The sequence below is a fragment of the Equus quagga genome, chromosome 7 (genome assembly GCF_021613505.1).
Source record: "Equus quagga isolate Etosha38 chromosome 7, UCLA_HA_Equagga_1.0, whole genome shotgun sequence".
NCBI classification, from domain to species: Eukaryota; Metazoa; Chordata; class Mammalia; order Perissodactyla; family Equidae; genus Equus; species Equus quagga.
This window is the reverse complement of record NC_060273.1, coordinates 128,164,334-128,180,151: the sequence shown is the minus strand read 5'-3', so window position 1 is coordinate 128,180,151 and position 15,818 is coordinate 128,164,334. Positions and strand designations below refer to the sequence as shown.

The 15,818-nt window shown below is 39.4% G+C and overlaps 1 protein-coding gene across 1 annotated transcript in view; it reads right to left on the bottom strand.

The window, feature by feature from the left end:
• The window catches only part of DMGDH (dimethylglycine dehydrogenase), a 62,580-nt gene that overhangs the window by 17,795 nt on the left and 28,967 nt on the right, over nt 1–15,818 (bottom strand). Inside the window, exons 12-14 of the mRNA XM_046668569.1 lie at nt 15,196–15,413; nt 13,671–13,828; nt 11,417–11,476 (exon numbers count right to left, since the gene is read on the bottom strand). Coding sequence (XP_046524525.1) covers nt 11,417–11,476; nt 13,671–13,828; nt 15,196–15,413 — 436 coding nt within the window. The remainder of the gene's footprint in view (nt 1–11,416; nt 11,477–13,670; nt 13,829–15,195; nt 15,414–15,818) is intronic.

The following is a 15,818-nucleotide window of genomic DNA, read 5'->3' as shown; positions in this document are numbered from 1 at the left end:
GACAACTCTCCAGAAACCAAACTTGAAGGCATGAAAGATTGTGATGTAACTGACAGAGAATTCAAAATAGCTGCCATGAAAAATTCATCAAGTTAAAAGAAGACAAAGAAAGACAGTTCAATGAGGCCAGGAATAAAATTAATGAATAGAAGGAGTACTTCACCAAAGAGATTGAAACTCTAAAAAGACAAAACAAAAACCCCAAACAGAAATTCTGGAGCTGAAGAACACAATTAATGAAATGAAAAATAAAGTACAAAGCACTGGAAATAGAGCAGACGATATGGAAGAGAGAGCTAACAAGCTTGAAAACAGAAATCTAGAAATGATTCAGGTGGAAGAGGAAAGAGAACTAAGATTCTTTAAAAATGGAGAAATTCTATGAGAAACATCTGACTCAATTAAGAAAAACAACATAAGGATAATGAGTATCCCAGAAGGAGGAGAGATGGAGAAAAGAGCAGAGAGCTTACTCAAAAATATAATAGCTGAGAACATCTCAAACCTGGGGAAAGAACTGGATATACAAGTACATGAAGCTAATAGAACACCTAATTATCTCAACACAAAAAGATCTTCTCCAAGGCACAGTATATTTAAACTGTCAAAAGTTGATGACAAAGAAAGAATACACAGGGAGGCCAGAGAAAAGAAAATAACTTATCAGGGAACAGCTGTTAGGCTATCAGCAGATTTCTCAGCAGAAACTCTACAGGCTAGGAAAGAGTGGAATGACATTCAAAATACTGAAAGATAAAGACTATCAGCCAAGAATACTCTATCCAGCAAAGTTATCCTTTAGATATAAAGGAGAAATAAAGGCTTTGTCAGACAAACAAAAACTGAGGGAGTTCATCAACACTAGCCCTGACTTACAAGAAATGTTGAAAGGAGCCCTCCTACCTGAAACAAAAAGGCAAAGATATACAAAGCTTTGAGCAAGGTGATAAATAGACAGAACCAGAAAATTGCAACTCTATATTAGAATAGGTTAGTAAACAATTATACCATAAAGGCTAAAAGAAAAGAAGGCATCAAAAATAACTATAATCACTTCAATTTGGTAACAAAGATACAATACAAAAAGGGGTAATTTGTGACAACAAAAATATAGAAGGAGAAGAGGAAAAGGACAGAACCTGCATAGGCTAATGGAGATAAGACACTATCAGCAGAAAAAGGACTCTCATCTACGAGAGCTTTTATACAAACCTCAAGGTAACTACAAAACAAAAAATTCAGAGCAGAGTCACCGAACATAAATAAAGAGGAAACTGAGAAACACATCACAGAAAACCACCAAACTAAAATGGTAGACAGAAACAAAAGGGAAAAAAAAAGGAAAAATAGAACAACCAGAAAACGCAAGATAAAATGGCAGTATTAAGCCTTCATATATCAGTAATCACTCTAAATGGAAATGAATTGAAGTCACCAATCAAAAGACAAAGAGTGGTTAAAAAACAAGACCCAACAATATGCTGCCTCCAGGAGACCCATCTCAGCTCAAAAGACAAACATAGGTTCAGAGTGAAGGAGTGGAAGATGATACTCCAAGCAAAGGGCAACCAAAAGAAAGCTAGTCTAGTCATACTTATATCAGACAAAATAGACTTTAAGCCAAAAAAGATAAGCGACAAAGATGGACATTATATAATGATAAAAGGGGCATTCCACCAAGAAGACATAACATCTGTTAATATATATGCACCTAACGTAGGAGCACCAACGTATATAAAGCAACTATTAACAGACCTAAAAAGAGAAATTGACAGCAACACAATAGCGGTAGGGAACTTTAATACTCCATTAACATCAATGGATAGATCATTCAGACAGAGAGTCAACAAGGAAACACTAGCCTTAAATGAAACACTAGACCAAATGTACTGACTAGATATGTATAGAACATTCCAGCCAAAAGTCACAGAATATACGTTCTTCTCATAACATAGAACTTCTCAAAAACAGACCATATGTTGGGAAACAAACAATTCTCAATAATTTTAAGATTAAAATCATATCAAGCATCTTTTCCAATCACAATGTGGTAAAACTAGAAATCAACCACAAGAAGAAAGCTGGAAAAGTCACAAATATTTGGAGACTAAACAACATGCTACTGAACAACTATTGGATCAAAGAAGAAATCAGAGGAGAAATCAAAAAATACCTGGAGACCAATGAAAAATGAAAACACAACATGCCAACTTTTATGAGATACAACAAAAGCATATTAGTAGGGAAGTATATAGCAATACAGGCCTACTTCAAGAAACAAGAAAAATCTCAAATAAACAATCTAACAATACACCTAAAATAATTAGAAAAAGAAGAACAAAGTCCAAAATCAGTAGAAGGAAGAAAATAATTAAAATCAGAGTGGAAGTAAATGAAATAGAGATAAAAAGACAATAGAAAGATCAATGAAACCAAAAGCTCGTTCTTTGAAAAGATAAACAAAATTGACAAATCTTTAGATAGACTCACCAATTAAAAAAGAGAGAAGGCTCAAGTAAATAAAATCAGAAATGAAAGAAGAGAAATTACAATGAATAACACAGAAATACAAAGGATTACAAGAGAATACTATGAAAAGCTACATCCCAACAAATTGGATAATCTAGAAGTGGATAAATTCTTAGAATTATACAACCTTTCAAAATTGAATCAAGAAGAAATAGAGAATCTGAATAGACCAATCACTGGTAAGGAGATTGATACAGTAATCAAAAACCTCTCAAAAAACAAAAGTCCAGGACCAGATGACATCCCTGGTGAATTCTAATAAACATTCAAAGAAGATCAAATAGTTATCCTTCTCAAACTCTTCCAAAAAAATTGAAGAGAAGGAGACACTTCTTGACTCACCCTACAAGGCCAACATTACCCTAATACCAAAACTGGACAAGATCAACACCAAAAAGGAAAATTACAGGCCAATATCACTGATGAAGATAGATACAAAGATCCTCAACAAAATATTAACATCAAATACAATACATTAAAAGGATCATACACCATGATCAAGTGGGATTTATTCCAGGGATGCAGGGATGGTTCAGTATCCACCAATCAATCAATGTGATACACCTCATTAACAAAATGAAGAATAAAAATCACATGATCATCTCAATAGATGCAGAGAAAACATTTGACAAGATACAGCACCCACCTATGATAAAAACTCTCAATAAAATGGGTACAGAAGGAAAGTACCTCAATATAATAAAGGCCACATACAACAAATCCACAGTCATCATTACTCAATGATGAAAATTCAAAGCTATCCCTGTAAGAGCAGGAAAAAGACAAGGATGTCCACTGTCACCACTCTTATTTAACATAGTATTGGAAGTCCTAGCCAGAGGAATCAGGCAAGAAAAAGAAATAAAAAGTATCCAAATTGGAAAGGAAGAGGTAAAACTGTCACTATTTGCAGATGGCACAATTCTATATATAGACAACCCTAAAGAATTCACCAAAAACCATTAGAAATAATTAATGAATACAGTCAAATTGCAGGGTACAAAATCAACATACAAAAATCAGTTGCATTTCTATACATTAACAATGAACTAGCAAAAAGAGAAATCAAGAATACAATCCCAATTACAACCACAACAAAAGGAATAAAATACCTGGGAATAAATTTAACCAAGGAGGTAAAAGACTTCTACATTGGAAACTACAAGACATTATTGAAAGAAATTGAAGAAGACATAAAGAAATGGAAAGATATTCCATGCCCGTGGATTGGAAGAATTGACATAGTTAAAATGTCCATATTACCTAGAGCAATCTACAAATTCAGTGAAATTCCAATCAGAATCCCAATGATACATTTCATGGAAATAGAACAAAAAATCCTAAAATTTATATGGAACAACAAAAGACCTTGAATAGCCAAAGCAATCCTGAGAAAAAAGAACAAAGCTGGAAGCATCACACTCCTTGGTTTCAAAATATACTACCAAGCTACAGTAGTATAAAACAGACACACAGATCAATGGCACAGAATCAAGAGCCCAGAAATAAACCCACATATCTGTGAACAGCTAAACTTTGATAAAGGAGCCAAGAACATACAATGGAGAAAGGAAAGTCTCTTCAATAAATGGTGTTGGGAAAACTGGACAGCCACATGCAAAAGAATAAAAGTAGACTACTCTCTTACACCTTACACAAAAATTAACTCAAAATATATTAAAGACTTGAATATAAGACCTGAAACCGTAAAAGCCCTAGAAGAAAACATAGGCAGTATGCTCTTTGACATTGGTCTTAGCAGTATCTTTTTGAATATCATGTCTCCTCAGGCAAGGGAAACAAAAGAAAAATAAACAAATGGGACTATGTCAAACTAAAAAGTTTCTGCACAGCAAAGGAAACCATCCAGAAAATGAAAAGACAAGCCACCAACTTGGAGAAAATATTTGCAAATCATATATCCAATAAGGGACGAATATATATACAACGGAAGACCACTCAGCTATAAAAAAAAGATGAAATCTTGCCATTTGTGACAACATGGATGGACCTTGAGGGTATTATACTAAGCAAAATAAATCGGATGGAGAAAGACAATTACCACATAACTTCACTCTTATGTGGAAGATAAACAAACACATAGATATGGAGAACAGATTGGAGGTTACCAGGCGGGAAGGGGGTGGCGGGAGCATGAAAGGGGTAAAGGGGCACATGTGTATGGTGATGGATGGCAACTAGACTTTTGGTGGTGAACATGATGCAGTCTATACAGAAGTCAAAATATAATGATGTATATCTGAAACCTATATAATCTTATAAACTAATGTGACCTCAGTAAGAAAAGAACTTTCAAAACTCAAAGACAAGGGGAAAGAAACACAAAAATGAGTGAAAGAGTTGACCAGACGCTTCACAAAAGAAGAGGTAGGAATTATAGACAGGCATATAAAAGTATATTCAACATCACGTCATTAAGGAAATAAATTAAAACCATGATGAGATATCACTACATACCTCTTAGAACAACTAAAGTTAAAAAGACTGACCATGACAAGTGTTTGGTGAGGACGTGGAGGAAGTGGAACCCTCATATACTGCTGGTGGGAATGTGAAACATAAAATGGTACACCACTTTGTAAAACAGTTTCTTAAAAAGTTAATAAATATGTGCCATTTCACCCAGCCATTCCACTCCTAGGTATTTACCCAAGAGAAAAGAAGGCATGTGTCCATACAGATACTTGTACACAAATGTTCACAGCCATTTTATTTGCAATAGCCCTAGGCTGGAAACAACCCAAAACTCAAGGAGTATTTAAACAAATTGTGGTAAATACATACAATGGAATCCTACTTAGTATAAAAAGGAATGAACTATTGGTGCACATAACACTGCAGATGAGTCTCGAGCTAATTATGCTGAGTGAAAGAATCCAGACAAAAACCCCAGAATGTATAGTATGACTCCATTTATATAAAACTCTAGAAAATATTAAATAGTCTTTAGTGAGCAAAAGTTCCTTGGCGGCAGGTGGGAGTCCAGGGAAGGTTGGCAGGTAGGGATTGCAAAGGGGCAGGAACAAACTCCTGAGGGTGTGGGTTATGCTCACAATCTTCATCGTGAAACCCCTGTGATGGTTTCATGGGTGTACGCGTGCATTAAAACTTATCACGTGGTTCACTTTAAACATGTCAATTTATTGCACTTTTTAGGTAAGCTCTTAAAATAAAAATAAAGTACAAGCAATCTAAAGAATTACTTCACTTCATGCCTGGGCCAGGGTTTCCACGGACTTACAAATTATAAAGCAGTCAGCTAAACAGCACACTTGAGCTTTTAGGCTGGAATTAGAGTATTATTTCTTAACAGAAATTGGATATATTTGAGGATAATGGTTCAATGGCTGTTAGTTTAATATACTCTGACAGATGTTTCAGGAATGATAAACTATGTCTCAGCCTAGGTTTTACTTTCCTTTTTCTTTTCTTTTTTTATCATTCAGCAACAGAAACAGGTAAGAGAATAAGGATAGCTTAATTAAAATGACCCAGTTATACATAGTACCAATGTCTTCAAGCACTCTGCTAGGTGGTATTTCATAGGATTGTAGACATGCAAGGGAGCCCTCATTTTACAGATTAGCAATCTCAGGAGCAAAATGAAGTTAAGTAGCTTTCTCGAGGCCACACGGCTAGAATTTCATGACTTTTTTTTTTTAATTCACTTACTGCCCAGTTCAAAAAAAAAAAAAAAGAGAGATTTGGGGCAGAATATAATCAGTAGCGTAGCCGGAAGAGGTCACACATCTACTGATTCACTTCCAATCCACCACAGACGCCATAGCACCATCCTCTGACCAGCCCACCTGTTCTTCTGCTTTCCTGTTTATTCACAGGACCACAACAGGCATGAGATTAGAAATAAGACAGTGGTTCTCGATCTTCATTGTGTAATAAAATCAAGAATCCCAGGCCCCCGCTCCCCAGTTGATCAAATTGCTTAGGTCAGTGTTCTCAAACTTGAGCGTGCCTCAGAATCACCTGGAGGGCTTGTTAAAACAGACTGTCTCGGGGGCCAGCCCAGTGGTGCAACGGTTAAGTTCGCGCATTCCACTTCGGCGGGCTGCTGATTCTGATCCTGGGTGTGGACATAGGCACCACCTACCAAGCCACGCTGTGGCAGGCGTCCCACACATAAGAAGAGGAAGATGGGCACGGGTGTTAGCTCAGAGCCAATCTTCCTCAGCAAAAAGGAGGAGGATTCGCGCTAAATGTTAGCCCAAGGCTAATCTTCCTCAAAAAAACCCCCCAGATTATTGGGCCCCAGAGTTTCTGATTTTTGGGGTCTGGGACGGTACTCAACAACTTGTATTTCTAACAAATCCTGAAGTAACATTGATGCTGCTGGTCTGTGAACACACTTTGAGAACCATTCCAGGGAGGGCTTTGGGTAATATAAGTTCTCCAAGTTGTCGAAAAGCATTGGTCTAAAGCAATCATTTGCAATCTTTTCTGGAGTCACCTGGGGAATTAAAAAAAAAAATACTAATGCCTGAGTCCCTATCCCAGAGATTCTTTTTAAATTGCCCTGAGATGCAGCCTGAGCCTTGGGATTTTTTGAAGCATCATATGATTTAAAAGACTCACACTCCAGATTATTGCAACGTGCAGCTGAGACGGAGAGTCAGTGAAAATCTTCTGCCTCCTCGATTCTTATTACTCCAATGGAGTTGGGTACTTTTGCCACTGTGACATATCAGAAGTTCCTTTCTATCTTGCCATCCATACACAATGATTTATTTCCACTTCGATGTTTTAATGATGCTAGCATTTTTGTATTCTTGGATGTAGTGGCCTGGTGGTGAGTACTCCGTTTTTTTGGTTTTGTTTTGCTTCCTGAATAGTTATGCTTTAAAAAATCCTTTCTCCAAGGGAGAAACTGTATTTTCTAGAATGAACATTGTCTTCTAACTTGTGGCTAATATGGATCACATTTATCCTGTTTCTGCTGGTTACAAGCCCAAGACAGGAAAAGAGATGGAGAGAAAGGAAGAGGAGGGTCGGGAGAGAGATCTTATAAAAAAAAATAATTCTTCTGATCTGCTTAAACATTTTACACTTAGTACTCGATTCTCTGTGAATCTTGGTTGGGGTCCTCCATAAATGGAAAAGGACTCAGTAATTCCAAGAGGAAAATTCCAAGAATACTCACGACTCCATCTCAAGGCAGCTGATTTTCCTTTACTCTTAATTGATGCAATTCTTTCATTTCCAAGTAAAAAAAAAAATGCCACTAATTTTTTTCCCAAAAAGGAATTTTCCTTGGAACAAATTATAACGCCATTAATAACAATGATATGAGTTGTTTCAGGTAAAGTCGTTTTAGTTCAGGAGATTTAGAAGTCGATGTTCAGCTATTTTTACCTGCATCACAGTTCTGGTCAAGGCTTCCTCTCTCTTCCGGCCCTCTGCTCACTCTCCACAAGATGGCACTGTTGTGTACCTCTAGACAACTCTCCTTAACGCAGAACGTCTTCAGAATTAACCTTAAGAATGTTTCCTACAGCTTTAGTTCCTGAAATACCATTTATTTCAAGCTTTCTGAGATCTCACAGCCATCAGAAGTTATATCTTTACCTCTTAGTCCTGTGGCCTAGCAAGATGTTTAACAAATGATACTTAACAAATGTTGACTGGACAAATGAATGCATGCACAGGTGTATCTACTGCACATGAGCCAGCACCATGGAGGGACGAGGCTCCCACAGCCCTAAGAAATCAGGAAGAGCAAGTGCCATCACGCCACCTTCCTTTGCCACCTAGGATTTCTTCAATATTCCATTTTTCTTTTCCCTACTTTTGTACCGGTTTTGACAAGAAAATAGTTCACCCTAATGGGGCCTGGTGGCCCATCTCCTCACCCACGGGTTTTCCTTCTCAAAATGGGCAAAGCAGCTATTCTGATCTTACCATAGGACACAAAGTTAGTTGTAACAGAAACATGACTGTGGGAGGTATCAATTAATAAAACATAGTCCATGCAAATTCTACGCTATATGTTGCCAGAAAAGAAATTCCGGAGCAGTTATTCAAGGCTGATAAAGCCATTATGGGAAAGGACCTTGCTGGGAAAGCAGTGAGTGAGAAAGCACAGTGAGGTCAGAGTTCAACCTGGCTACCCAAAGCACTGCAGCCAGCTCACTTGACCTCTTTGTGCTTCCCCCTCTCGCCCTCAAATGAGGGGGCGGTGCTGAGCACTCCAGGGCCCTCCGAGCTGGGACACAGCCCGCATCTCTGTATTTTCTTCATGTTATGGCTTATACCATCACTGCGTTAACTCTCCCAGGCCAAGCAGGGACTCTACATATCTGCTTTGAAGGGAAAGAAAGAGTGGATTTTAAACAGTTGTAAAATGCCAGGATTTTGGGGGGTTTTTTGTTTTGTTTTTATTTGTATCGAATAGAAATAATCTTCTGTATTAGCTGCTGCTTCGCTTTTCATATCCCATCAATTTTCCAAAGCAATATGGACTTGCATTATATTATTCTTTAAAATGTTCTATGGAGCCAGCTTGGGTAACACTTTGGTTCGTATGCATAGAACTTGAACTATCAAGTTACAGAATTTAGTTTGTAATGTACGTAAGTTTTTCAGGAATCAGTTTCACATTATAGCTACAGTTATATAGTTGCCACGTTACTGCTACAAAACCAGGTTAAGTTGCTGTGAAACCACCAAATAGGATCTGGACAAAGTTGATCCATCCTGTTCACCTGTTTTGGAAATTAGCAAGCAACCCTAGGGTTAGGCTGATCCCCACTAACCACCGAGTCAACGTGATTGAAAAAGACTGGCTCGGTTAGGGCCAGGTCCTTGTGCTACATCAACGTTCACCCGATAAAAGCATGAAGAATTAACCGTGTGACACCAGAACGAGAACCAATGATTCAGAAATCATAAAAACATACCGTAAATCAAAGTCATTATCTAATAAACAACTTACTTCTGAGCTGAGCTTTGGTTATTGAAATAATTGCAAGGAACTAATAAATGCACAATCCACACCTGCTTATAATCATAAAGGGAGTTTTAAAAATCCATTGTCAATATGAAGAGATCATTTATCACGCCTTATCCCCAAACAATAATAGCCAAACACTGAAGCAAGAGTCAGTCATCTATTTACCTACTGGTGACCAACAACAGAACTTTAGTGCTTTCAAGAGTCTGGCCATTTTCATCCTTATTTTAAACTGCTCAGCTAGGACTTCTGCTATCAGAAGGAGCAGTCTGCTGCTAGGGTCTGCCCAAATTCCAAGCACCTGCTGTCTCTGGTCTGGAGGCAGATGGCACATCATAAAAATAAAAGTCATGGGGAAAATGTGCAGAAAGATATTCCCTTTAAAACCCTTTAGGAGGTTCTTTTTCCTAAAATCTAATACTATAAATATACATGTTTATGTTACTATCTTAGCTTAGAATTTTGGGAACTGATGCAGGGGCATTAAAAATTTTTCTTAGGCTGATTCATGTGCCTGTGTTCACATACTTCCATAGGATGGGAAAACAGCCTTTGCTTTAGCTTCTTAGCCCTAAGGCAGGCCAGTTTATTTCTGGAATTCTAACGAGAATCCTGAAGAGCAGCAGCCGCTGTCCTTATCCTTCGGTACTGCCACTAACCGCACCTCTATCAAGCCTCTCATGGTAACGATGACACCGCCCAGTGGGTGTCTGAGTCAGCTCGGGCTGCAACGAAGCACCACAGGCTGGGTGGCTTCAACAGCAGGAATCTATTTCTCACACTTCTGGAGGCTGGGAAGTCTAAGATCAAGATGCCAGCCAATTCGGTTCCCCCATGAGTCTTCTCTTCCTGGCTTGCAGACGGCTGCCTTCTCACCGTGACCTCACATGGTGGACTGAGAGAGAGCTCTGGTTTCTCTTCTTCTCACGAGAGCACATGGGGCCCCACCTCATGACCTCATCTAAACCTGATCACCTCCCAAGGGCCCACCTCCAAAGAGGAGGTAGTAGGGGTTCGGGCTTCAACATAGGAGTCTGGGGAGGGGCACAAGCATTCAATCCACAACAATGGGGTAACCTCATTTATATTTGTAGGACTGTATAGATGAGCTAGCTGTAATAAATTGGCTTCATAATATGCTTTTCCACAATAATTACATCAGTTGGTGCTTCTCAAACTTTAGGCGCATCAGAATCCCCTGCAGCTTGTTAAAACATAGATTTCTTGGCCCGACCCCCAGAGACTCTGGTTTAGTAGGTTCAGGGGGGGACCTGGAATTCGCATTCCTAACTGGCTCCCAGGTGATGCTGATGCTGGCTGAGAGCCACACTTTGAGAACCACTGATGGAGGGGTTCCCTTTGGAATGTTAGTATCGGTTACGATTCATGGGCCTGTATTGGCTTGTCAGTAAATACCCATTTGATGCTGAACACATTTGAAATATGTCATTTGGTTATACTCAGATGTTGCAGTAACACACAAAGATGCTTAATAAGCAGATGGAAAGATCTGCTGAGGCAAGGCCGCCTCCTGCTGTGAGCCCCCAGGGAGAGTCAATTACTGCAGTATGTTTCATGAGCTAATGTGTGACTTCACAAGTCACCAGGATTTACAAGGATGTCCGCTGACATCTTACCCCTACTAATTTTTATCTTAGAATTTAGATTTAGTCTTTAAAGCTGCTGGATTCTGCTATCTTATATCTACAAGCACACTGCAATGGCCTGAACTGATATCAAATTTTGACAAAGCTTTATATGAAGCCCTTCAGCAAGGCTTACTATTGACGTTCAACTCATTTGTCCTGCGATCACACTTAGTTACATTTTAAAGCATGGTTGTGTCGTGGAACAGCATAATTTTCAGATTTACTTCAAGTATACTTTGGAATGTAAACGTACCTTATTTAGCTTTACAAAATATTCCAGTCCAGCTTCCAAGGGATTTGTATCACAGTTCATCTAAAAGGGAAACACATATTTTAAATCTTGGACGAGTGCAAATCATTTCAGTAACATCGCTTTCATATATTATTTTTTTAGAGAAGAGAACACTTTTTGAGTTTGAATATAGAATCTGAAAAAGGAAAATTATAGACTGGTCTCTGAAGTAATTTTTTAAATCTAAAATTCAAATGTAGCCTTTCAGCAAATACTGCTATTTGAATAGCAAATTAGAAACTAAAATTCACAGTTGTTTCCATGGCTCTTTTATTATAATAAACATGCGAGGGATACCACAACATGAAGTTCCTTTCAGAAACAAGACTTTCATATGTTTTTATGCAATAATTTTACATAGTTAGGTTTTGAAAAGTTATTAAGTAATCTACATATCTCACAATTATCCAGGGATCAGGATAAGTAGAGGAGAAAGCAGATGGTAGGAAAATGGCTTCTACAGAGTTCAGAAGAGAGAAAAGGAAAAAATAGAGGTTGAAAATCTTGTCAAATACAGTTGAGGTTTACAATATACTTCAAGTCGGAGCTAAAGCCACTATTTGGGACTAGCCCTGAAGTTAATGGTTTTTGTTTGTTTGTCTATTTTGTTGTTATTGGTCTCTTTGGCTCCAAGAGAATTGGTCTAAATCCCATACAAAGTAGCCAAAGTCTTTTCAAAAAAAGACATCACAGCCCTTGTATAAACAAGATGAGTAACATGAACTTGTTTTACAAGATATAAAATTTGGTCTCATATTTCCTAATCAATTTGAGTAACTCCAATATTATTTTTATCTGCTCAAAGTTTCAGAATTTCTCCATGAAAAAAAAATTAAAACAAAGCACAGAAGATTGATTGCTGTAATAACACCAGAGGGCGTGCTGGCACTGCTGGGAAATCAGAGGGACCAGAGATGGAGAAAAGCTCTGAAGAGGAGGCTCCCGGAGAGGAGGTGCGAGAAAACGAAAGGCAGGAGGGTGGAGAGGGCCTCGTTCCCAAAGGCTGCTCCTGCCCTGCCTTCCTGTGGGATGTGGACACAGCCGTCCTCTGTTTTTCTCCCTGCAGCAGCCTCGTCTAAGGTGCCCATTGGAGGCTGAGAATCCCTCAACAGAGCACCACCTCCCCTGCAAAATGATGGCTTGCCCAAGGAGGCTGCCCATCCAGCTCAAAGCCCATTTAAGCTTCTCCCCAAGGGGCCCTGCCTGCGCTTTCAAACACACTTTGCCCTCCAATTAACTTCATTCTACTATGTGCGAGGCGCCTTATTTAACATCTATGATAATTCTGTAGGATAAAGACTATCTCTATTTCAGAGGAAAGTAAACGGAGGCTCTGGAGGGTTAAGGCCATGTAGCTACTTTGTGGTAGAAGATAAATTCAAATCCAGGAGTCCCCACTCCGAAGTCCGCCTTTACCACTACCCCTCATCTCACCTCCAGGCCTAAAACCTCAAAGTCTTCCAAGAAACAACTAGCAAATCCGAAAAAATTAAGAGGTCTTGAGATACCCTGCCACTTTGGAGATAAAACAGGAGAACAGAGTTGGCCACTTCTGTGTAATTTGGACCAAGTTGCTCACTGTTTCTTAATGTAACTGTGTCTAGAATAGGAATAATTTAGATGCCCCTACTCCCAACCCCTTGAGCAAGAATCACCAAGACCTTCTCCAGGGAGAGTTGAGAGGGTACATGAAATCAGGCATATGAAAATGGTGTGCAATCATACAAATAGAAACCCTTAGTTCTCATTATTAATGGTGAGAGTAGGCTGGACCAACACAGCCCACACCATCCACCCTGCCCCTCAGAAAGACACCTTTTATTGTTATTTCGCCAAAAGGTGCGTTATAAGAAGGAAATGAGGATAGACAGCACGACAGAGTGGGAGGAAGAATCTGAAAGGTGGTCCTCCAATCCTGTGCTAGGCAGGCTCCCTTGGAGCAGTCACAGCTCCCCACACAGTCAGAGACGGATGTCCAGGGCTCCTTGCCAAGCAGGAGGAGTTAAGGCAGAATAAACATTATGTCATAATTCCACTGAACTTTCAACTGGGAAATTGAGGGGAAAAACCTCTTCCCCTAATTAAGTAAAGTTATCTAATAATACACAATTTCTCTTACAGCCAGAACCAATGTTAATACACTTAAAACTAGCCCTTATATAAAAATCAGATACAATAAACACAAAATTTTAACGAAGATGCTAGCATTTCAAACCTCTGACCCCCAGGCTCTGAAAGCTTTCTCCAGTCTTAAGGCATTCAGGGCATATGTTCCAAAATTGTCAATTCCCTCTTCCTGGCCCGCATTCATGATAACATCATAAAGTGCGGCGGAATCTTCTCGTCTGTGGTACAGCTCCCAACCCAGCTCACCTGAAAAAAACCCACAAGTGCCATGCCAGATTAAGAGCAATGATGACCAGGTCTAATGTGCATCAGCTAAAACACATAAATAAAGGGAGAGATTCCATTTATGCAACAGAGACATTGTTGAGTTTTAAAAGACCAATTCACAAAAAAGTTGCAACCAAACCCACTGCAAAGCAGCCCGCCATATCACAGACGCATTCGTGCCCAATCCTGTCTCCCACACAGGGGCTGGTAAGGAAGACACCTCTTCTAATGACACAGAAAGACTGTAATGCAGAAGTTAATCTTGACCCCTAACCTCAGCTTCATAACGTTAGATGAGTAATTAGCATGCCATAGTTTACCAAGATAAGGGGTTCAAGGTTTAGACACCTCAACCCGCAACTCTTTGCCCCAAAATCACAAGGCTTAAAAATATGGACAACTCACAATTATTTAAATGATCTTCATTGTGGGATAGCCATAGTCTGTAATGCCCCCCTACTCCTCACTTCTTCCCCACTTGATCATATCATTCACCATTAGAGCTGTGGGCCAAAACCAAAGAAAGTGTAACCCAACCCAAATAGTCTTCTTATTTTTTCTTCTGCTTATGTTTTATTCTGGTCACCATTTTGCCAAGGTGGAAGAAGGTGGAAGGTGGAAGAAGGGTGGGAAGAGGCACAGCAGAGGCCCAGGGAAGAGCTGTGGCCTTCATCCTGTGTGTTCTCCTTGTTCCCCAGTGTCGAGGGCTGCTGGTGATGTTTTTCCAGGACACCACCAGAACATGGGCAACATGTGATTGAATGAATGCCTGGGCACCAAGTACTCCTTCTGTGGAGGGACAGCTAGATCTAGACGGAGTTAGAAGCCCAGAGCACCAACGGGGGACTGAAGAGCATTCATGCATCTCTGTTTTGAATACCTCCTATGCAGAAGGTTAGGTGCTATATGAAGACTTCTCTAAAGCACTTAGAATCTAGAAGGAAAGATGGACAGTGGTAATGCTTGAAGAGGTGCCTGATAAATTCAAGATGGTCTCTGTGGGAGACTCTACCTCTGGGAGACCATCTTGAATGTTCCCATTCAAAGTCAGCTGGCCTGAATATTCTGTCAACGCTTCCAACTATTCCAACAGGCATCCTCTTCCCACTTTCTTATCCACGCTTCCAAATGATAGGCAGCTCTGGGACTGGAACAACAGTCTATGGAATGACTCTCTCAGAGTAGGAGCGAATAGACAGACTTGTCCTAAGTGTTGGGCAGGAGAAATCTCCCTCCAAAGTTGCATTGACAGAAGCAGCTGTGTGTGGGTGTATGCACATGCCTGCATTTCTAGTCGCTTATTTTAAATTTTAGAGACTTACTCTAGGTTGTTTTCCAATTCTTACCAGTATAAGATATCCTAATAGCAGTGACAGGAATGTTGGAAACCTGTAAAGACTTGGTTTGAAGAAACTTGAAGACATCATCACTAAGATCTTCAGAGGTCAGTTTCTGAAGGACCTTTCTTGCCTGTGGCCCTGCAACTCCAAGGACTCCAAGCTCATCGGTTACGTTCTTAATTTCAACATCATATCCGCCTCTGACTGCCACTTCTTCAATCCATCTGCATTTGAGTCATAAACATTGTGTTAAATCTTTCTTGAATAATGCATGTTGGTAACATATTATCTCTCTGAAGACATTCTCTGTGTCTAGAATTACCCGAAAGTCCCCAGAGTGCTATTTCATATAATCACCTAATTTTTAAGGTTGAGGAAACTGAGTCCCAGAGACATTAAGTGATCCTCTTTAACCTCCCCCTTATAAATTTGGGGATAATTGTTCACAGTACAGAAGGATCCTTCTATTTAAACGGGCTCTACCACACAATTCTTTTAAATAGTGACAGACCCATTGCATTTAAACTAATGATTCAATGTTCAAAAATTAATTTAAACCCCAATTTTCTCTAATACCTGTACATAGGAGGCACACTTGTGTGGCTAAAGGTTAGTAGTGTGCCTGCCAC